The sequence below is a fragment of the Caretta caretta genome, chromosome 13 (assembly GCF_965140235.1).
Source record: "Caretta caretta isolate rCarCar2 chromosome 13, rCarCar1.hap1, whole genome shotgun sequence".
Taxonomy (NCBI): Eukaryota; Metazoa; Chordata; order Testudines; family Cheloniidae; genus Caretta; species Caretta caretta.
This window is the reverse complement of record NC_134218.1, coordinates 16,305,035-16,329,113: the sequence shown is the minus strand read 5'-3', so window position 1 is coordinate 16,329,113 and position 24,079 is coordinate 16,305,035. Positions and strand designations below refer to the sequence as shown.

At 44.4% G+C, this 24,079-nt stretch overlaps 1 protein-coding gene across 5 annotated transcripts in view; it reads right to left on the bottom strand.

The window, feature by feature from the left end:
• Window positions 1–393: 393 nt before the first annotated feature.
• RIPOR3 (RIPOR family member 3) overlaps window positions 394–24,079 on the bottom strand; it is a 69,299-nt gene continuing 45,613 nt past the window's right edge. For 4 of the 5 annotated variants that reach the window (XM_048820647.2, XM_048820651.2, XM_048820648.2 and 1 more), the window contains 11 exons: window positions 19,134–19,263; window positions 17,486–18,070; window positions 15,455–15,594; window positions 14,347–14,470; window positions 9,659–9,794; window positions 8,138–8,299; window positions 6,557–6,715; window positions 5,188–5,390; window positions 4,712–4,795; window positions 3,448–3,538; window positions 394–2,045 (listed from right to left, as the gene is read on the bottom strand). In XM_048820647.2, the coding sequence (XP_048676604.2) occupies window positions 1,945–2,045; window positions 3,448–3,538; window positions 4,712–4,795; window positions 5,188–5,390; window positions 6,557–6,715; window positions 8,138–8,299; window positions 9,659–9,794; window positions 14,347–14,470; window positions 15,455–15,594; window positions 17,486–18,070; window positions 19,134–19,263 (1,915 nt within the window). In that variant the 3' untranslated portion in view covers window positions 394–1,944. Of the gene's footprint in view, window positions 2,046–3,447; window positions 3,539–4,711; window positions 4,796–5,187; window positions 5,391–6,556; window positions 6,756–8,137; window positions 8,300–9,658; window positions 9,795–14,346; window positions 14,471–15,454; window positions 15,595–17,485; window positions 18,071–19,133; window positions 19,264–24,079 lie in introns of those variants that run through there. The other variant, XR_007352740.2, reaches the window with a different exon arrangement.

Genomic DNA, 24,079 nt, shown 5'->3' with positions numbered 1-24,079 from the left:
TCTGTGTACTGCTGAGGAAGAGCTCTCCTGTTTTACGTTTGGAGTGGAACAGTAACCGAAAGATGCTTTTCAAGCCAGCACGTCTCCTCCCTAACATTCCTCTTTTTTTTTTTTATTTAGGAGAGCAAAAAGTTTCAGCCTGACTTTGAATGCCAGGCCTATGTTCTGTTTATTTCCCCAAAACAGCCAGAGCAGGTGCTATATAAACTTATGTTTCTAAAATAATGCTGGTACCTAAACAAATAAATTCAGGTTCATATTTCATAAGCAGTGACCAAAGAACTAAATATGTGATCTATCCTCCCCCATATTTGGCTGTGGCTTATTTCACTAGTTTTGTTCTAAGGGATCTGTTTAATAGTTGCCCCCATAACGTTTTCAGCACACAGACTGTTTAGAAAAAGGCAAGCACTTAATATTTTATTTAAAATTTTAGAAAACTGTACGTAAACCAACATAGAAATAAATACTGAATAGAAAAGTACAAAGCACAATATACTGTATAATATATACATAAAGACCAAGACTGTTCAAGTATTGTGCCTCACGTGAAGTTCCTAAACCCATATTTGAATACTCAGAGTGGGTGGTCTTATTTTAAGAGCTGAGCATTCAGCACCTTCTGTTGAAAATCAGGCCACTTCTAGGTTCTCAAGTATGGATTAAGGAGCCTGACTTCAGGTACCTTTTTTTAACCTTAGCCTAAGATTAAATGATTAAGTGTATAAATTAAAAACTTGACACTTCTGCCTGGAGCTGTCCATATACAACTCAGTTCTATACACTTAATCCATAAATGTGAAGAATAAACAAGTGCGGTTGAAGGAATATTCCCTTAATAGTTTCCTCCTATCTATGCTTACACGGTTTTCAGATTAGAGTTAATTTCAAACATCTCTTGTTTAAAGCACTGAAATCCCAATTTGTCTACTGTACATTTTTACATTGCTTCCAGAAACCAATTAACTTTTAAGATCTTACTCAAATTTACAAGATAGCACAGACCAGCCTAGAAATGATGTTTTAAAGTGCATGGCAGCTGCTATGACATCACACAGAACAAGTGCTGGTTAATAACTTCAGCTTGGACTAGTTTTCTGCAGATCTAACTAACATTGACTAAGTGTATATAGGTATTCTGGCTCCTGAGTGCTGCTGTCCACATCCACATTGTCTTGTATCCATAAAGTCAAAACTCTAAGGCTGTAGGAAAGCTACATCTAGGACCAGATATTCAGCTGCTGTAATCTAGTGGAGTTATGCTCCTTTCACACCAACTGAGGAGCTGACCCTTCATTTTTAAGTAGTTTGTGTCAAAGGAGGGGAAACCACTTTGGGCTGATAATGAACAGGCCCATTGCCATCAGTTCAGAGTTTCTACATGCGAAGCAGAAAGGAAACCTCTATCTCTTCACACTAAGCTTTATTTCTGCTCATGCTCTCTGCACTAAGAGAGGCAGTACTGTCCCATGCCAGGTCTAAGGCTACACTTTACCTTTGCTCCCTTGCCACTCATGAATCCCCACAGAAGAGGAGGAGAATGAGTCAGGCTTCTTAGTGAAAACAAACAAGTTACTAAATCTCCTGTTAGACTCCCCTTTTGCCTCCTAATGTGGGCAGACTGAGTTTTTTCAAGGTTTATTGTGCTTCCTGGTGGACACAGCCTGAGAGGGCACCACACAGTGATACTTCATGGTTTCAGCTCAGTGTCAGAAGAATTCTGATCCAGCTGCTGTATGGTTTTTAGTCCTAACCTCCCCAATGGAAGCACTGTCCCAAATGGATGCTCCTACTCAATATTCTGAAATCTGCTAGATAACTGTGTGTGCTAATTTAACCACCTATTGGTAAATGGAAAATATACCATGGAAACCAAATCCTTCTGTAGCCATCTGGGCTGTAGGTCAGACCTGGGTTGTAGATCAGCGTCAGCATTTCATTTAGTTAAAATATTGTGATTTCAATTTCACCTTCTTGGTATACAGTGTCTCTCAACTCACAGCATACTCTGTCCATTTTTTCAAAGGCTAGTCGTCCTTTTTCACCTACAAATAAAGATAGATCATAGTGAGGACAAAAAATCTGTGAGGGAAGCTTGGATGAGGTGAGGATCTGTTAAAAGTTTCACCATAGCTCTGTACCTCCTCTTATGACCTTGTTACAACGTGGGTGTTCAGTCACTCTTGAAAATCACCGCCTTAGGGTTTTTTGGATGCTCAGCTTGAGATACCTTTAAAAGGGACCCAGTTTCAAAAAATGGCTGAGCAGCTACCTGCTGAAAATCAGGCCCCTTTAAGGCATCAGTTTGGTGTGTCCAGAAAAAGAGACACCCAAAAGCATAAGTAGTTGGAAAATTTGGCCTGAATGTAGATGAACTGTTGTAAAGGAATACCTTAAAATGAAACCATTCTTGTTTCCTGGGGCGATTGTCTAATCACTGGCCATGAATCTAGATGTGGTAAGAAATGTAGTACAAGTGAAAAGAAAGCCAATATGTACTATCTATGCCAAAGGTACTTGGGGAGTCTGGGGGGAGGGATAGCTCACTGGTTTGAGCACTGGCCTGCTAAACCCAGGGTTGTGAGTTCAATCCTTGAGGGGGCCATTTAGGGATCTGGGGCAAAAATTTGGGATTGGTCCTGCTTTGAGCAGGGGGTTGGACTAGATAGTCTATGATTCTTTAGTTACTACATATGTGCTCCCATCCTGCCTCACTCAAACAGTAATTGCACAGAATCAGATCCCATCTTTGCCAACCTAATTTCAGTTCCTTGATGGCAACTGGATCACAGCTTAATTTTTCTCTCTGGAAAATGCAAGTTAATGAATACCTCCCTTTGATATTCTTGGCAGTTACATTCTGAGCTTGACCCCCTGTGTCAATTGAGTTTTACACAGCTGTAACTCAATTGAATCAGTCTCTATATGTGCAGTTGGCTTCTTTATTTACAACAGTGATGTCCATACTACATATTTTAAAATCAAATCCTACCTAGATTCAATAAGACTTCACCCTAGTTATCAGTCTGGTTAGACTTTTACATCTACGGCTCCCAAAAGACACACGTACCAAATGCTAATATTTTTGCTAACAATGGTGTTGACAGCAATGCTGGAATATCTTTAATTTTATGCCTTGTTTGTTACCTGAAATTATCTTGATGCTCACTGTCCCTTTACAATGGTTAATAGTTTGTACAGCACTTCCCCCTCAAGCTGTCTTCTGGGCCTGTATATATACAAAGTCTTGAAAGACTTAGCATGTATGTTGTATTAAGATTATTGTAATGTTCTGACCCAGTGTGTCATAAAACCTGTTATCTCCGCCTTAAACAAATTCTTTTGCTGATGCATGTTGGTAAAACTTTAGGCCTATTTTGTTTTCTTAATAGCTCATCTGTCTCTCTCCTTTCAGCATCTTTATTTAAAGCTGCAGTAAACATTTACCAAATGACAGTGTTGTTTCCCTGGCAGCGTTCCGTACATCCTCTGCTTCAGACTGACACAGGCTGGCAATCTGCTCAATGCTTTCTATGGCCTGTTTGGGATAAGAAAAAACTGCAGCATTATCTATTTAATCTTGATCATTTCTCTCAAACAGTTTTCCCACCCTAACACCAAGGTACTATCTGTTACATAAATACGCAGACATGCACCAGCTGTTCAACTTCCATCTTTTCTTGTATCTCAATTTTAATATGGTTGTTTTCCCTCCCCCCCCCCGACCCCCTCCTCATCCTCCCGAATTGGCTATAGATTGGTTTTCTTAGCATAGGCATAAGTTTGCCACCTTCTAGCCTAGACTCAAAGGATTAAAGTTTTGAAGATCTAGGATGTGATTTACCACTGCATTACTCCAGTATTGTACTTGCCGTTTCAATGGAGTTACACTGGCATAAAACTGAAGTAATGCAATGGTGAACCAGGCCCAAAGAGCACTGAGTCAGCCAAGTTATCACACAGTTGCAGACACAAAGGGCCCAAGACGGCTTTCTATCAGTCATTCCTAAAAAGTAAGAGTTAGTGGCTTGGTCTATCTTGTGACTTTTTTTTTTTTTTAAAAATAAGGAAATGCAAAGAGTTGTGCTGACAGTAGCTGCTTATGTGCAAACTAACTGGTTATGAAAGTTATTTGAAGGATTTGACTCCCCTCTGTGCAGGAAAAGTTCTGCTAATTTGTGTTGAATTCTGCTGGTAACTTAAGACAGAAAGCGGACAGCTTTTTTTAAAAGACGAGAGCCTCGAGCATGCTGGGATTGTTGATGAGCAGTTACTCTCAAAGCAGGATTAGAAATGCTTTCAGCCAATCTTAAAGCAAGAGCACAAACTCTATTCTATGTTTGATTCCATTGTTAGTACCTTGCTAGAAGCTAAAGTCTCTCCAATCAGAACCTGTTTTCCAACCCAACTCTTCTCCCTATTAAGAGTGAAGTGGTAACTAAGAATGTTCATTGTGTCTACTCTCTATACTCTAGTTGTTGTCCCGGTTCGAATAGGATTTACATGACCATTACTCTCTCTGCTGGTTGCCTCAAGTAGCAGCAAAAACCATTCGGAGCTAAAGAAAACCTCAGTTTCCTCATGTATATGAGGTAATTTAAACAAAAATCTGAACAATGCCCACCAGAAAAAATTAAGATGAACCTTTGGCCATACAGCTGGACACAGCCCCACATGATAAAAGTCCAGTTACCCAGTCAAACACACTTACTCTGAGGTTTTTGAGAGCCAGACATGCAGCTTGCTGTATTTTTGCATCACACTCAGCTAAAATATCCGTGTAAAAAAGCAGAGCCTAGAAAATAAGATTGAGTGATTGGTTACCCTGCAAATAACTTCTCGAGTGTTCTGCATGCCAAGTGGAGTGAGATCCAGTGCTGCTTTACCTATTTGAAACTGATCAAACAACACACAAGAATAACTTCTGATGCTGAAAGGCAGCAGGCTCTGGGGTGGAACATGGCGGGTGTCAATAGTGCAGGATAGAACTGAACAGAGTGTTGATCCTTAACTCAACATCTGCTACCCCAGTAGGTGCAGGGTGAGAGCTTCCTAGAAGCAGGATGCAAAGTACAACTCCTTCCCCCCAAAATACTGCTGCTCTCAGGGAGATTGGATTCCTTGAATTATAGCATCTCACCCTGAAAACAGGTGAGAAACCATGAAGTGGCCCAATTCAGTTAATACCTTCTCCCTGAAATTCTTATTTGTTGCCGCCCGAGAGAGACAGGCCGTTGCTGCTTTGCTGACGTGGCGGTTGTCATCTAACTGCAGAATCCCAAGCAGCCGTAAAGTTTGGGGCAGAGGCTGGAGCTGGCTCAGTCGCTTTCCTTTTAGTTTCTTGATTTTCTTAAGTCGCCCAGGACACTGTAGCTCCTCAATGAGCATCACTACAAATGGAAGAATCAGTTCAGCTACAACTGTGTGCAGTGTCTATAGGGAGTTGGTTTTGAGAAGTCCCTTCCAATTTTGTCTCCTACCTCAGACATGTGCCCCTTATTAACATCACTACTGAGCAAGGCTGTCTCTTAGAAAATACTTTGTGAGGTACATGACTAGGTAAGAGGTGAGCTGCAAGTACTGCTAGTCTGCACCAAACATGCTTCTTTTACCATTCTCTTATCCTCCCTTCTTCCCCCAGTTTGTCCTTTTCATCTCCACATAAACCTAGCTTGTAAACTCCCTGAGGCTGGGGCTATGTTTTTACAATATGTATGCACAGTGCCTAGCAAAATAGGGCCCTGATTTTTGACTACGGTCCATAGGTGCTAAATTAATAAAAACCGATTCGGTGAATCTGAAACCTTTTGGAAGAATGACAATTTGACTATTACTAAAAAAGAGGGGAAACTGAAAAGTTAAAATAAGCATCTGTGAAAGATAAGGCTGCACTGGTTAGGAGGAGTGTAACTGTACTATAGAGAGAAAATAATATGCCTTGTTTTAAAAATAATGCAGCACACTGTCCTTTTGAAACCCTACACGCGATAGACAAACTTCCTACGCCTTTGCATTCACATACTGAGCAGGCATGAATGGCCCAGAGGAAATGAAATTACCCCAGTATCTGCCACAGTCAGATTTTCAAAGTACGGGGTGGACGGGGTTTCAGCAAGACAGTAGTGCTCTCAACAAATGCATATTAGTTACTCCTGGAATCTTAATGCCACTGATCTGTCTCTCATCACTGCCATTCAGACCATGCGATACCATAAACCATCTACTCAGCTGTGGAACACAGCAGCTTACTGTGCGGCCAGTTTGGTCTCTCCTTATATTGCAGACTTTGAGACCTAAGCCAGACACTTGAGCTAAATATTTGCATCAAATCTGTTCCTTTCCTGTCTAGCTATGAGCCTGATTTAATTAGAGCAGGGAAGGCAAAAACTGCATGGGCATAGTGAGGAGAATTGTATTATGGTAGGGTTGTATCCTTACTTAAAAAAATTATCCCTTGGGGATTGGAACAGATACAGCCCAATAAGCCATTCCAGCAGCCAACTAGCTAGCCTGAGGGTTGTTTGTCTGAGTGCAGTACCTGGCAGCCTGCCATTACCTTCTTTGATGAGTTCTGCCAAGTGCTTCTCCAGGCTGGTAACATGCTCTTTCTCCAGGTAGCTGTGAAACTGGAATAAGGTAAGCAGTTCTTCAGGGGGGCTCCCAGAGGGGAGCAACCCGCTGCAGGTGACGATCTGCTCCAGCAGCCTTTGCAGCACTGAACAGACATGCAGAGAAGAGCAAACAAAGAAGGCCCGCTGAGGGGCAGGACACTTTGCACTCATGCATTTCATTTACAGTTTTAACAAGACGACGTTGAAGGCTGGAATTTTCAGAGGAACATAAGGAAGTAGGGGCCTAAATCTCACTGAAACTCAGTAGAAGGCAGGCCCCACCCTCTGCTGAAAATTCCAGCCAAAGTACAAAACAGACCTCATCCAACACCCACTGAAGTCAACGGGAGTTTTTGTATTGACTTAACAGACTTTGAATCAGGTCTGTAGTTGGTAACAAAAACAAGGCAGCCTGGTCTAAGAAGATTAATGCAGGGACTCAGGAACTAGCTGTGTGACCCTGAAAGAGCCACTAAACCTTTCTGGGCCTCAGTTTCCCCATCTGTAAAGCAGAGTATCATGATTTTAGTATATAAAACAAAGCAGTGCTCTGTGCACGTGTTTAGAAGCCCTTTGGAAAAACCATGGTTGTGTAAGGGCAATTCCTTTGTTTAGAAAGATCGTCCTGTGGGAATTCTTGGCCATATTGTGCATTCAGTGCTGGGTAAAATCTAAATGAAAGGGCTCATCCAAAATGTAAGTCCTAATGTCAGATGTTGTTTGTGTCCGTCTTTTAGTCAGTTTTTATCAATTTTGTTTTCTCTCTTCTACAATGGGGGCACTGTGCGTGTGAGCACACCCCTCTGCAGCAGAGTCTGTACTGAGCTTTACTTTCAGCGTTCACACATCACCACAAGGCCATTGAGTGACATACAGAATACTTAAATGATAAACTCTTCAGGATATGGATGATGGCCCAGATTCTGGGAGTTAGGCACCTAAATACCTTTGAAGATCTGGGCCTATGTCTGCCTCATGTTTGTACAGCACCTAGCGAAACAGGGCTCTCATCCCAACAGGGGTCTCTGGACACCACTGCCAATACAAGAAATAACAGTAACTCCATGTTGACTTTCTGAGATGTGTGTAACACAGAAGATAGAACACAGCACAACATTCATAATTATCTTAGCGATTAAATACCTGCAATTTTTGATTGTAACTTCTTTGGTATATCAAATAGAAGGGAGGGATTTTCAAGAGTGCCCAAGCGAGTCAGGTTTCTAACTCCCATTGACTCCTAACCCCCTCATGTGATTTGGTAAATCCCACCCAAAATTATTACAAAACATTAATCTAACAGTCCATAATGTCATGGGAGAGAAGTAATGACTCATCAAGCTGCGTGTGCAGAGTGCTATGGTCATTTTATAGTATAAGTAATAAATCAAGGGGATAGAGTCTGAATTTTAAATATAGTTTACCAAGAACAAGTTCTATGTCATTTTAAAAAACCTATAGGAACAACCTTAAACTCAGTGTACAAATAAAATTAGGTGCCTTAAATTCTGCTAATTGACTGGTACCTGCTTCTAGGTGTCCTGGATATTTCTCCTTCACTTTGAACATTAATACGTATTTCAGTGGATTCTGGAATTTTTCCGATGAACAGAACAAGATATTTCCTGGCTCTGTGAATTCACTCCAGATTTTCAAACACTCCTTGTGCTTCTTCGCCTTGTGAATAACTGTAGAATAAAGTTTTACAAAGTCAGCAAGTGAGCTGGAGTGCATTTTAAATGAGACATGAGACACCAGTTGGGATGGCTAACAAATATATGAACGTCATTTTTTTTTTACATTCCATAGATGGATTTCTTTACAACTTAATTTTATTGCCAATTTATTAAAGACTCACTGAGGACCTGATCCAAAGCCCACTAAAGTCAATGGGAGTCTTTCCATAAACTTCAGTGAGCTTTGGATTAGGCTCTACACTCATACCAGCGTGTAAGTGAGAGGTCTATCATGCTCCTAGCTCATGCCTTTGCAGGGACATGGACTGTGCTCTACTAGGGATTCCCCTTCTCTAGCACCCTAAATTATCTCATTGGACCATGATCAACCTATTAGGATTGCAGACAGCCTACGACAGCATTTTGCAAGATAAAAGGGTTGTGTGTTAGGTGGTAGGATGAGCAAAGACCTACAATCATAAAATCACCTCCATGTTCTAGAGGGCAAGTAAAAAAGCCCCTGCTCCTCTTCCCTAGGGGCTAATTCCTTCTCAAATCCAAATGTGGGGCCTAATCCAACAGTCCTTGCTTAGGCAAAATTCCCCTAAATTTCAAGGGAGTTTTTCTGAGTAAGTCCTGTGGGGGCTGGTCAACAGTTTAATTTGGATCACCACAATAAAAACCTGCATCGTTCAGTATCTAATAATCTCATTTGTGTTGCTATTTCACTCACTCCCTTTTGCTAGGGAGGGATAATGTTGATGTCCAAGGGCCAGATTTTTAAAGGCATTTAGGCACCTAAAAATACAAATATGCACCTAGTTTTGAAAATCCTACTGGATGCCTATCTGCATGTTTAGGTGCCTAAACTGGCCTCAAATAATTACCCATTTTCCTTGAAACCAAAGATTTAGGATTTTCAAAAGTGCTCACTGTTGGCTTAACTCTGATCCCCCTGGACTCAGTGGGAGTTTTATCATCCATTTTAAAGGGAGTTGAGTGAAGCCAGTGTTGAGCACTTTTGAAAATCCTTCAAATGCAAAATTCAAAACACTTATGACCCCCTTCGTATGGGGTGGGGGAAGCCCCTTTACATGAAATATGCAAGCTCTATGATTTACTTGGTACATACAGGGTCAAGTTAATCATTGCCTGGGGCAGCAATTCTAAAAACCCTTTCCTTTCTAACCAAGAAAGAGCTGAGTCCCAGCTGTTAGGGTTTATAACCTACCCATAAAAGCTGATTTGACTCAGAATTTATTTAAAAGCCTTCAGAATCAATCCCTGATTTGTCATACGAGGTGAGAGCCATGTTACCTGGGCCTCTCTGGTCTCCTACATATGCCTTGGCATCACACACACATTACTCACCCTCTTCAACAGAGGTGAAGCTCAGAGCTTCCAGAACACAGAGCTTTGAAACAGTTTCCAGCACTTGTTTCTGCCGTGACACTTCTTCCAGAAGGCTCTCCTGGACAATTCGGGCTATGTTTGGCGAAACCAGTTTCTGAAACAAAGTGTACTTTTTCTCAGTGGCTGAGATTAAAGCATTGAGCAAACTGAAGAAGTGCTGAACCCCCTGACTTTCAGCGCTCAACTCTCCAACAGCCAGTCGGGAAGACAACTGCCTCCCACAGAAATCCACTTTTCACATTGTGTCTTGGATGAGACGGAAATAGGAGACAGACTTGTTGAAAGTCTGTGGATAAGGATAAAAGGGGTAAAAAACAAGAGTGATGTCATAGTAAGGTCTACTACAGACCATCTAACCAGGAAGAAGAGGTGCATGAGGCTTTTTTTAAACAACTAACAAAATCATCCAAAGCACAGGATTCAGTGGTGATGCGGGACTTCAACTATCCAGACATCTGTTGGGAAAATAACACAGCAGGGCACAGATTATCCAACAAGTTCTTAGAATGTACTGGAGACAATTATTTCAGAAGGTGGAGAAAGCTACTAGGGGAGAGGCTGTTCTAGATTTGATTTTGACAAATAGGGAGGAACTGGTTGAGAATTTGAAAGTGGAAGGCAGCATAGGTGAAAATGATCATGAAATGGTAGAGTTCATGATTCTAAGGAATGATAAGAGGGGAAACAGCACAATAAAGGTTATGGATTTCAAGAAGGCAGACTTTAGCAAACTCAGGGAGTTGGTAGGTAAGATTCCCATGAGAAGCAAGTCCAAGCAGAAAAAAACAGTTCAAGAGAGTTGTCAGTTTTTCAAAGAGACATTATTAAGGGCACAAGAGCAAACTATCCCACTGCGTAGGAAAGATAGGAAGTATGGCAAGAGACCACTCTGGCATAACCAGCAGACCTATAATAATCTGAAACTCAAAAAAAAAAAAAAAAAAGTCCTACCAAAAGTGGAAACTAGGTCAAATTAAAAAGGATGAATATAAACAAATAACACAAATATGTAGACACAAAATTAGAAAGGCCAAGGCACAAAACGAGATTAAACTAGCTAGAGACATAGAGGGTAACATCCTACAAATACATTAGAAGCAAGAGGAAGACCAAGGACAGAGTAGGCCCATTACTCAAAGGCGGGAGAGGGGAACAATAAACAGAAAATGTAGAAATGGCAGAAGTGCTAAATGATCTGTTTGTTTCAGTTTTCATCAAAAAGGTTAGTAGCAATTGGACGTCTAACATAGTGAATGCGGAGGTAGCATCAGAGGCTAAAATAGGGAAAAAACAAGCTAAAAATTACCTAAAGTTAGATGTCTTCAAGCTACCAGGGCCTGATGAAATCCATCCTAGAATACTCAAGGAGCTGACTGAGGAGATATCTGAGCCATTAGTGATTATCTTCAAAAAGTCATCGAAGATGGGAAAGTTTCCAGAGGACTGGAAAAAGGCAAATATAGAGCCAATCTATAAAAAGGGAAATCAGGACAACCCAGGGATTTACAGACCACTTAGCTTTACTTCAGTTCCTGGAAAGATAATGGAGCAAATAATCAGCGAACACCTAGAAGACAGTAAGGTGATAAGTAACAGTCAGCATGGATTTGTCAAGAAGAAGTTGTGTCAAACCAACCTAATAGCTTTCTTTGACAGGATAACAAGCCTTGTGGATAGAGGAAAAGCAGTAGATGTGGTATATCTTGACTTTAGTAAGGTTTTTGATACTGTCTCTCATGACTTCCTCATAAACAAACTAGGGAAATACAAGCTAGATGGAGCTACTATAAGATGGATGCATAGCTGGTTGGAAAACTGTTCCCAGCGAGTAGTTATCAGTAGATCACAGTCAAGCTGGAAGCACATATTAAGTGGGGTCCCGCAGGAATCAGTGCTGGGTCCAGTTCTGTTCAATATCTTCATCAATGATTTAGAGAATAGCTTAGAAAGTACACTTATAAAGTCTGCGGATGATACCAAGCTGGGAGGGGTTGTAAGTCCTTTGGAGGATAGGATTAAAATTCAAAATGATCCGGACCAACTGGAGAACTGGTCGGAAGTAAATAGGATGAAATTCAATAAGGACAAATGCAAAGCACTCCACTTAGGAAGACACAATCAGTTGCACACATACAAAATGGGAAATGGCTGCCTAGGAAGGAGTACTGTGGAAAGGGATTTGCAGGGTCATAGAGGATCACAAACTAAATGAGAGTCAACAGTGTAACACTGTTGGAAAAACAAACAAACCACCCATCATTCTGGGATGTATTAGCAGGAGTGTTGTAAGCAAGACACAAGCAGCAATTCTACTCCATGCTGATTAGGCCTCAGCTGGAGTATTGTGTCCAGTTCTGGGCACCGCATTTCAGGAAAGATGTGGACAAATTGGAGAAAGTCCAAAGAAGAACAACACAAATGATTAAAGGTCTCGAAAACATGACCTAAGAGGGAAGATTGAAAAAATTGTGTTTGTTTAGTCTGGAAAAGAGAAGACTGAGAGGGGACATGATAACAGTTTTCAAGTATGTAAAAGATTGTTATAAGGAAGAGGGAGAAAAATTGTTCTCCTTAACCTCTGCAGATAGGACAAGAAGCAATGGGCTTAAAGTGCAGCAAGGATGGGTTAGGTTTAGAGTGACCATGCATCCTGTTTTGGCCAGGACAGTCCCTTTCTTAAGCCTTGTCCTGGCCGTCCCGACTTCTTTTGGCAAAACTGGGCATTTGTCCAGTTTGCTCTTGCCAACTGATCATTATTTGTCAAGAGCAAACTGGACAAATGCCCAGTTTTGCCAAAAAAAAAAAAAAAAAAAAAAAAAAGTGGGTTGCGACCCCTAGCGGGGCACAGAGGAACATGCTCGGGGGCAAGCATGCAGGAGGGAGGGCTCAGGACAGTGTCTTGGGCCAGGCCAGTCCCACGTGGGTGGGTGGCAGGGGGGCTTGGGCTGCCCCATGCATGAGGGGAGAGGAGGGCCTCGGGCCAGCCCCATGGGGTGTCCCATTTTTCCTTTGGGGAAATATGGTCACCCTAGTTAGGTTGGACATTAGGAAAAACTTCCTAACTGTCAGGATGGTTAAGCAGTGGAATAAATTGCCTAGGGAGGTTGTGGAATCTCCATCATTGGAGATTTTTAAGAGCAGGGGATGGTCTCGATAATACTTAGTCCTGCCCTGAGTGCAAGGGACTGGACTAGATGACCTCTTGAGGGTCCCTTCCGGTCCTATGATTCTATGATTAGATTTTGCATCTCTCTCTGAACTGGAAAGTCTTCTCTTCCCATCTGAAATGGTTATAACATTGCTGTACATGGTTCAATAGCAGCCCAAGGTTGATGTATTGTACTGATGTGTGGAGTAATCCTTGTAGAAAGCCTTTTGTGCTTCAGGGCCTGATCCTAGCTGATGCTGAACACCCACTACTCCTAGTGAAACGAATAGGGATTGTGGCTGTTCAGCACCTATGACTCCCAGAGGTGTTCAAGAGCAGAGGTTCCGAGCCTTTTTCTTTCTGAGCCCCCCCCCAACATGCTATAAAGACTCCAGAGCCCACCTGTGCCACAACAACTGGTTTTCTGCATATAAAAGCCAGAGTCAGTGTTAGGGGGTACCAAGCAGGGCAACTGCCTGGGACCCCACACCACAGGGGCCCCCACTAAGATACCTTGCTCAGTCTTCAGCTTCAGCCCCGGGTGGGGCTTCGGATTTCTGGGCTCCAGCGAGTCTAATACTGGCCCTGCTTGGAGGCCCGCCTGAAACCTGCTCGAGGCTCCCTAGGGGGCCCTGGGACTCTGTTTGAGAACCGCTGTTCTAGAGAAATCATCATTACTTACCCTGGATACTGGCTATTTTATTCCAGTGATACCAAATTTTCTCTCTGAAAAATTGGTCTTTTGCCAATCAATATGCAGTTCAATCCAAACCCGTCCTACTTCATTCATAGCCAGCTCACCATGCATAAGTCTTCTGAGTGCAGAGCTATTAATTCCTACTCCAGCAAAAAAGGTCCAGTTTTGCAGAAGCTGTTTATGCCCACCTGATTTTCCCTTTACATAGGTCTGTGCATTGTAGTTTGAAAATCTGGCTCAAGTGATCTGCAGTTCCATTCTTAGTCATTCTACTTTATAACATAACCTCATAAATCGCCAGTTCTGTCTTTGCTTGGTGGTTATAAACGATGACCCAGATCCTCAGCTATGGCCATGGAGTCCACAGTGCAACTCAGGAATGGCGGAAAAGATGGGTGTTGCACTCCCTGATGCTGCACCAACTGAGTGAAGGGCTGGTTTCCAGCATAAATCAGGGTAGTCTGAAGCCTGCCTTATGCTTGCCTTAAACTAGCCTGAAGGCTGCCCTTGGATGTGAGAGGCAAATAGAGCAGCAAGTGCTGGGGCAGAAGTATGTCCCAGCCATGCCAGCTTTCACTCCAACCATGTCCCCTTCACCAACAGCCAGAGAAGAAGGGTCTGGCATAGAAACCGTTACTCCCACACTATGCGACCAGAGAAGTCTGTGCTAGGGGGATTCTCATAGGGCTGGCTATGCCAGCTTTGTGCCTGTTGCACAGTGCAAAGTGCCTGCACTGCATCCCGGGATCTGGGCCAGTATCAATCCACTGCAAATGGGTTCATCCATACGCCATTCCTTACCTGCAAGAGAGCTTTGCACAACTGCAGATGAACTATCAGAAGTTTGTCTAAATCATCATTCCCTGTGGTTAATTCTTTCGTTTCTGTTTTCCTGTCATAGCCCAGTATATTGTCATTGTAAGTGCTGTTAGAGAAGTTAAGAAAGGGGAACAAGTAGTTAATGTTAACCAGCCATTGTGTGCAGTGAAGCAGAAGGATCTAAAACACCAAGAAAAAATTAAAAGTTGTTTAAAACCCACAAGGCACCTCTAGCCATTAACTCCTATATCTTCAACAAATGAATGTGAAAGTTTCTCTTCCTGTCTTCTCAATAATAATCCCCAAACTCACCAAAGTGGTCACCACTTTTGACAAATAACTGATGCTCTATAGAAGCAGTAAGCCTGTTAACAATCTTGGTTGTGTGTAAACTTCCTACAAAGGTGAAGATGGGGATTTAAATCTCTAATTCTCATGTCAGGAAGGCAACAGTATGTCAGCTAATCCTGTGACCTCGTTTTTGTGAGGACCACCATCCAAACAAGACACTGCCATCGATAATGTGTTTTGACTGGCTGGCCTATTTGGAATGACGTATTGCAAAAGCAAAATAAAAACACCTTGTTCTCTAACAACTCCAACACAAGGATGCTTTACAGTCTGGTCTATCTGGGGCTACTCAGCACCTCGCAGGATCAGGCCCACAACCCCGAAGGGTAAGTTTGAGTGTTATGAGCAAGGGTCACAAATATGAAACAGAACCCAGTAGAAGAGACCTGTGAGCTGCTCCTGGCCTGTTCCCTTGCAAAACTGTTCCTCATCATACCCATACATCTGTTTGCTGAAGTTTTAAATATCCCAACTATCCCATTCTTCAGCCTAGTAGGAGGAAGGGTTTTCCAGATATTCAGCCTAAACATTCCTGAATTTCAACCCATTTATTGCTCTGACTGAGTTGTAAGTTTCTTAGTATCCTAAACAATTCCTCTCTCTCCTGGGTGTCCACACCCTGGGCACTAACCTCCCCCCACTACAAAGTCATTGCCTAACTGAGTTCAGTGTATTTAACTCCTAATCTTCCTCTTGTCAATCCCTCCAGCCCCTCAATGGGATGCATTGGTCTGCTCACCTGGTACTGTCTGTCCTTATGCTTCCAAATAAGGAAAGCTCATCAGCACTGCAGTCCGTGTTTAAAAAGTCAAAACTTTCCAGCACCATCTCCACCATCAGACTCTCCATGGATAAATGTTTCTGATGAGATGTCTTCAGCTGTTGATAGATAGGAAATAAACTATTGTTCTTTGCAAGGATCCTGGTGTCCCCCCCAGCAGTTCACCCATACGGATTTACAAATCACCATCTATTCAACCACGGGACAGTTTGCTCCCATCAGCTCATCCACAACACACCAGAAGAGCTGGTCCTTTCACACATACAAAGCACTTCAGCCACATCGCCCCCACCCAGAAACAACTTTGCCAATTCATTTCAGGAACTAGTTCAAAAGGTTTATCCAGTTTTAAAATTCTCCTTGGGTTTCCTACAACCTCACCAGTGTGAGTGTAAGACCCTCCTTCTCTGCAGCTCCTGCCATTTGGTACAACTTTCCTGTCTTTCTCCTTCTTAAGATCTAGAGCTATCAGTTTTATACTGCCACCCATCACTATAGTATCTGAGCACCTTCAATAGCGTGCTCCTACCCCTTCATGGGGTGTCTGGCATTTCTCCCCTTTCTCTGCTTGGGGTAGAAGTTTTGGGAAAGGGGTTGGGTTGGTTTGGGGGGTGTTTATGTTTTTTTAATTTTCTTTTAATTTTTCTGAGGGCTAAGGATTTAGGAGTAGAAAGCAGTATCAGTGACATTCTTATCTCAGATCTAGCTGAAATCCTACAGTGTCTTCTCTCTCTTGCCTACACACAGGGCCTCATGTATTCCACAGCTGTGGGACTACAAGTGCAATCCACCCTTTGCCACAAAGTTGTGCTCCAGAATCTTTCACGTAGGGGGAAAAATGTTTCTAGTCTTATATGGTTGTGAAGATATCCTTAAACACATGGGTGGCGGGTATAATAGCTGTGGGATGCCATTTGTGGGGTTTTACTTATTATTATGTGGCATGCAGGTTCCAGGGCAGCTGAGGCTGTATCTGCTATTCAGCTTCCGGGTTCCTCAGTAATCTCCCTGGACTCCAGAGATGGACAGCTGTGGGAGGCACACAGCCTTTACCATTCTCTGGCCAGTGACGGGCTGCTCAGGCTGGCCCAGGGCTCAGGTTGGTCGGCCAGCACAGCCCAGGCGAGCCGCGGGAGGTGGGAACGAAGGGGGGCCCTCAGGGCTCTGCCAAGGGGAGACAGAAAGGGGCCTTGTGCAGAAGGAGTAGGGCCAGGGGCTAGCCTCGCCTGAGGGAGTGTCCACCAGCAGCCCATGCTTAAACAGAAACTGAGTTTTAATCTGAATAACTGTCATCTTTCTGAGGGTGCAGAAGCCCTTAAACATTAGCTCTTATGGACTGACCCATTCATCAAGGGGGTGTTCACTCTGAAACTTATAGATGACAACATACATGCCAACATTGTCAACAATTTCACTGCTGATCATTTTAGCAGGAAAAAAACCCATGAAATGTGCTTCCTCTAATCCCAGACTGTATCATCAGATGTAGAATTTAATATAAAAATAAAACACAGTGGCTAATATCCTGATTGCCTTATTCATCTTCTTGGGGTTTTTTTCCCCATTAAAACCTCCATCTAAATGAAATGACTGTGGAATCCCACACCAGTGTCCCACAATGCAGGGACCTTACTACAGAATTTAGGTCCAGTTTGGCTCAGAGAACACAGGGCCTTGATTATACTCTGCTTTCTAATTTCTCCTTCCCTCTGTTATTCAGCTCTGCAAAGCATGTTGGGATAAAGTGCATGAGAGATGTTATACAGACTGAAATGTTGTTGCACTTAGCTAGCACTCTTGACTTCCAGCCATTTCTGAGAAATGCCTGAGCTCTGGTGGACAAACCAACATTTTGGAAATGTGCCACTGAAAATTTTGAAGCCATCGATACTTCATCATGTGGTTTTGAGCCCTTTAGAATAGTAAGAGGAAAAATGATGAACAGCAAAAACTACAGCTTATTGCACAAAGGTGAAAATAACACCACACCTTTAATTTGTCCCTGATGCATAAAACTTGGTACTCCAATTCCTCCAATTGGGTTTGCCCTGGATTCTGTGATTTCAGCAAATTAAACACTTCTTGAAGGAGTTTCTCAACTACTTTGGCACTTCCAGCTGGTTTTATGTCATCTTCAGTGTTCAAGCTTTTCCGACCAACAGACAGGACATTTTCTTGTTCCACTGGCTGGTGACTCCAGTGCTGGCTGATGGAATCTCTGCCATCTTTGCTAATGTCCCTTGGGTTGGATGGGCTATTTGGAGCTCCATCCACGGTGGGTGTCTCTTTCAGGATATCTAGAGTTGTGTGGTTTGGAGACTTGTGTTGTCTTCCTTCTGCACAGGTGTCCTGTACAAGAACCAATGGCAGGGTCCTGTGGTCTGAAGCTGGAGTCACATTTCTGGTTTCTGTTCCTTTCTGATCCTGGAAGCTGAATGAATCAGTCTCTGCAGAGCTGTGGTTGTCATTCCTTACATGCACATCAAAGTCACAGTCAGCCAAGTAGCTCATTATGGAGGGGGCTCGCGCCCCATCGTTTATGCCACCTTGGTTAACTCGTTGCTGCGAAACAGACTGCAACAAACAGGGTCAAGTGTAAGTACAGCTACTTGATAAATACAAGATTTACCCAGAGATGGAGAGTCTCAGCCTTGCCCTTCTGCAGAGATTTGGGGTGACAGACAGCTATAATGGCCAGAGAAACCTCTGAGCCCCATGCAGACCAGAGCAGGAGGACCTGTCAGGGCAAGCCATGCATGGGTCCAATATTTACATTGATCTCGCCTCAGGGAAGAGCTGAAGACAGGCAGAGATGACTCCACATTTAAAGAACTTTAAACTGAATGTTAAAAAAAATAGTGTAAGAGGCCACTGCCTGTCACATTTTTCATTCCAAAGGGGCCCTAACAAATCAGTTCTGACCCTCCTTCAGCCCAGTACAATATGATATTAAATTGGCTGGAAAACGTTTTCATGATTAGTTATTAATAAATACAGCACACACATTAAATAACTACATAGCCCCATAATGCCACTGTTTGCAGAAGACTTATCTACAAGCAATGCTTTGTACTCCCTCTGCTGGCTTGGCAGGAGCACACAAACCTGACTGTCAGGCTGACATGGGAACCTGTGTTGAGATTAGGGGAGTGTACGCACACCATGCCTTTGCTACATATTGCCTGTGCTAATAAGAGGCAGGAGCATACGGAACAAAGCAGCAACACTAAGTGTAAATTCTGTTCGAAACACAGGAGATTCTCTGGTCCAACTGAACTGCACTTGGCACTAGACTGGGGAGCGGGGGGAGAGAAAGGGATGTTTTATACTCCACCTTTAAACCACCACTGGTTCACTGCTCCTGGGATTGGCCAGTTCCCAGTGTAGACTGCTCTAATTTATGCCTGGCTGCACATGGGGAATATTTGGCAGGAAAAAAAATGTTTGCATTTCAAGATTCTAAAATAGGATTGAAAACAACAGGAGTTAAATTAAAAAAATAAAACACCCCATAATGATCTCCATACTGCCCTGTGTCTGTGGTCTGTCCAATTCTCTTCTGCAACAATCTGATGCACCACACACAGCCCCAGTTCACTGTTTGTGCACAGTGTTTTACTTCCCCCATCATACTTACGAGATAATATTTCTCCCTGAAGCTTGGAGTGTTTGGCGGAGTCCAGTTGTATAAGGAGCTTTTCCTACTACCCAGAGAAAACTTGGCAGTAGTTCCAGGGGACAGAAACAGGTTCTCTGTGTCAAATGGGCTATGAGCAGGGAATACAAAAGGGTAAGTGTTATCAAAGGCCAGGAAGCATTTAGGTGTTTAGCAACAGGAACAGCCACTGGGATTTGAGCCTCGTAGCATCATTCGGGTCCCTGAAGTTTATTAAATAATACTCAGCTCTAGGATAAAAGAAGAGGGAGGCAAGCGGCCCCTCTGACTTATTTCCTTGACACCTGAGCTGCAAGAGGGAGATAGTGGGGCATCATCCTTTTGCATAGAGAGAAGTACTGACTAACCTCATCCTTCAGGCATGGCTATCACAGCAGAGCCTAATCAATGCAGAGCAATCTGAGCTGGCTTCTCTCCCAGAATCAGATCAGAGTCTGATGAGAGCTCCCTCTCTTTCTGTGGGGTCTTATATCCCACACAGTAGTTCCCCATCTGTGGCCCATGAATGGCAGGGTGCTTGCAGGTGGCCAGCAGAATGGTATATTGACCTCATGGTGCTCCAGAAATGGGCAGGGGATATTAAATGAAGCATAAAAGGAGTGTGTAACTAACTTTTTCCACAAAGGACAAAACACTGTGACTTGAAAAGCCAGTAAAAAGGTATTAAATACAGTGTTGATCCTACATACACTTAGACACAATGGTTGTAGTTGCCACAGGGATGTTATGTCATTGTGCATGGCAGGAGATGCAGTTCATGCAATTGTGTCAGGGAAGGGAGCTTCCACACACCTATCCCTATAAGATGCTGTCTGTGCTGTAAAGAGCCCAACAACCCTTATTCTAAGCACTTGCCGATTGTCCTCAACTCTCCAGAGAAGATCACTACTCTTCCCCTTTCCAGCAGATGCATGTGCTGGGAACTCTTTCCTCAGAGAAGCACCCTAAGCCAAAGCTGTGTGAACCTTCACCCACAATGCATTCCAACGCAGAGGAAGAGAGGAAAATTCAAGGACTCCCCCCTTCTTGATAGAGCTAGGGCACTTTTAATTAAATTTGTTCCCCTCTCAGGTGTACTTTTGTGCACAAGGGGAATGTATCATTCATATTATCTCTGATCCCACAGGCAATATTTTAAATGAAGGCCAACCACAAAGCTAAGGTGTCTGCCCTCAACTGGAGCCCCTGGGAGTTCTGAAACGATCCAAACAATAGTGGGCACAAATTAGTTCCATGGAGACTTTTGCCCTCAATTCAAAGCCAAGTTCTACTTCCCTTTTATTGCAAGGGCCGAAGGCTGAATATAAACATTTCAGGCACAGACAGCAGTGTCCCTCATTGGAACATGCTGTTGTCATCCCACCATGGAAGTATCACTATCACAGTGTCAGCCTAATGCATGTCAATTAGCTAAATTAACCAGTGTCACACAGCTGGAGTTTGTCAAACAGGCCAGTTCTATGGAGCCAGATTAGCAGCCATCTGTACTTTCTCATTTTGCAGCAAATTAACTAAATCGGGTATCTGACAGCAAGAGCACTTTATCCAGAGAACGTCATGGACTTACTGACAGAGGCAAATTGCTTTCATCTATGGCATTTTGTTCTTAGAAGGAGGAGGGCTGGGGCTGGGGAATCCTTTTATTTAAGACTTTCAGTTTTAGTTTTTAATACAGCAACAAAGCAGTAAAAATAAAGAATACAGAGTAAAGATATAATGATATCAACCTAAGGCTATTCTCCTCCTGTGAGGAGATTGATATAATCCTATAGTAAAGAAAAAAAGATTAAGGGTATGTTTACACTGCACATCAAGACCAGGCTCTGACTCAGATTTGAGCCCAGCTCCCCTTCGTCTACACGCAAATCAGTCTGACTCAGGTTAGCAAGGATTTGGGTCCTAGGATCCTGCTAGGGGGTTATGTCAGAGCCCTAATCCTGCTGTGACTTGGGTCCAAGCCCTGTCATATTGCAGTATGGACACAGCTCAAGCTACAGATCTAAGTCAGAGGGTCTGCTTAGCGCAGTACGGACACATTAGCATGGCTGAGAGACCCAGGTCCTGTAAGTGTAAACCCAGCTTTACAATGCACTGTGGATTCTCAAGCACAGACTTGGAAACACCGAGTCCATAAGGCTGGGTCATACAGGCCCAGGTTTAATGTGCAGTGTAGACATTTGCCCTTATGGAGTACATCTCAGGGTATCAGCCAGAAAACACTGTGAAGTACAGGGGTGAACTGATGACATGGCTCATGTGAGTGAGAGGGAGAGAGAGTGACCATGATACTGAATGGGAGAGAATGGGAGCTGCTCAACTATGAGCCAGACAAGGGGCAGGCAAACTTTTTGACCTGAGGTCCACATTGGGTTTCCAAAATTGTATGAAGGGCTGGTTAGGGGAGGCTGTGTCTCCCCAAACAGCCAGGCGTGGTGTGGTGTGGCGTGGCGTGGCGTGGCGTGGCGTGGCCTGGCCCCCACCTCCTATCTGACTCCCCCCCGCTTCTCACCCCAACAGCCCCCCCGGGACTCCTGCCCCATCCACCACCCCCTGCTCCACCACCCATGAGTGCCCCCTGCTTCCTCATCTAACCCCCGTCTCATTCCTGACTTGTCCCCCCCCCGGGACCCCTGCCCCATCCAACCACCCCTTCTCCCTGTTCCCTGACTGCCCCCAGAACCCCTGCCTGCTCCCCAACACCCCATCCAACCCCCCACTTCCTGGCTGACCCCTGCCCCCATTCAATCCCCCTGTTCCCCACCCTTTGACTGCACCAACCCCTATCCACACCCCTGCCCACCTCCCCACAGCCCCGCTATCCAACCCCCTTCCTCCCCCTGATCGCACTGCCTGGAGCACCAGTGGCTGGCGGCACGACAGCCGTGCTGCCCAGAGCACCGGGTCAGGCTGCGGCTCTGCAGCTGCGCTGCCCGGCCCCCCAGAGTATTGCGCTTGTGGCGCGGTGTGCTGACGCTGTGGGGGAGGGAAAACAGCAGGGGAGGGGCCGGGGACTAGCCTCCTGGGCCAGGAGCCGGGCAGAAGGGTCCCGTGGGCCGGATGTGGCCTGCGGGCCGTAGTTTGCCTACCTCTGGGCCAGACCCTATATTGCAAACAAGGCAGATTTTTTCCTTATCTCAAGTGGTAGGAGCCTGAGCTTTTAGAGCAGCAGGATCTGAGTTTTAGCCCTACCGTTCCCATGTAGTACTGAAGCGCACAGAAACAGCCACAGCCCTAAACCGTACCCCTACCATTTGCAGGGGGAAGCAGTGCTACATTTACATCTACTTGCCAAGGTCCAGAGCTGTCTGGGTGGCTTGGATCCTTGGTTCAGTCCGATTCGCTCTTTCCCAACCACATTTGCCATTAGGAATGTCCCAAAAGGCAGGTATTGTCAAACCAAAGCTTTTTGTCAGGGTTGTATTCCTCCTCCTCCCCGCCCCCTTCACTCCATTCAAACAATGAGGCAGCCTTGGCGGGGTTCACGCCAACAAACTTGCAGCCATTATGGGAATCATCATGGGCCAGACGGTGCCATGACACCCCAGTGAGGGGTGCAGCCTTGAGGGAGAATGTTCCCTTTGTGATTCTCGTTGCTGTTTGGGTTGGCCTGGTGACCAGGTCCCCTTCCCAAGCCAGCAGAGCATCTGCGTTCTCTCCCCCACAAACTTCCGATCCTCCTCCCCTAAACAAAGCTCTTAAGGTACATCTCTCTCACAGCTGGAGGTGTGAGCACAGCGCAGGTAGGCATACCTGCACTAACTTTAATCTAGTTAGTGCAGGCATGCCTAGCCCAGCTAAAAGTAGCAGTGAAGAGGAGGTGCTGTAAATCCTAGCCGGGGCTAGCAATGCCAGTTCAGAGTTGAGGCCCTAGTTCTGGTTGGGCTAGTACAGCCCACCATGAAGCCCTCAATGATGCAGCTTGACTGTCATGTTTAGCCATGCTAACTTGATTAACACTAGCACAGGTCTGACTACCTCTGACTGCAGTGTCGAAATACCCCAACCAACTGGGGTCTGCAAAGGAGGCAGGAGGAGGTTTATCAGAGCTATCTCAGCTAAAAGAGCATGCACAGTTCAACACCAAAAAAAGCAAGGTGTCATTAGAGCTCTCACTCCACCGCTCCTAGGGTGGAAGCTGGCCCAGGAGGGATGTTTGGGTGTCACCATTAGACTTGATTAGTCAGTCATCATTTTAGGGGGGAAAGCTGCTGTTGCTCTGAAAAGAGCTGTTATTTTGAGTGGTTTTATTTTTTAAAATGGAAACACCCGTATCTTATCACTGTGCAAATATTCCTCTGTATAAAAACAGCTTCAGCAGATAAGCTGTCAAGAATAGGAGCTGGCCCATTCCACACGCAAGTGCCCTAGAGAAGCTGCTTGGTGGGATACCAAGGTATTGCACAAACCTTACACAGAGAAATATGGCAGAAATTATCTGGTAAGCATCACGATTCCTTCTGGGGGTGTGGATTAGCTCACAGGGGATGTATGTCACCATTAACATTGTTCCCAGCTGGGCAGTCGCCACGTTGAAAACCTCGTTGCTTGGAGGCAAAAAAGTGTTACAGCTGGACCAATAGTGCCAAATATTGCCATCAGTGGTGCAAGTACGCTGTACCAGTCAGATATTTATAGCTGGTACAGCGTACGGGAAAGACACAGGAAGAGCCTGCCCCAGCCCTGCCTTTCCACGCAGCTGCACCTCCTGAGTCCTCCTGCCTGGGGTCTGTAGAGCAGCCCTGCCAGAGGACAGGGCTGGGGCAGTACAGCAGCCGCGTGGGAGGAGCTACTGGCATGGGGCTGCCCAGCGACCACACGTTCTTCTGCTCCTTTTGCTGCTGTGGTTCCAGAGAGCCCTGATCTCTCAGGAACCGAGTGCCAAAAGGAGGAGAACGTGGGGCAATTAG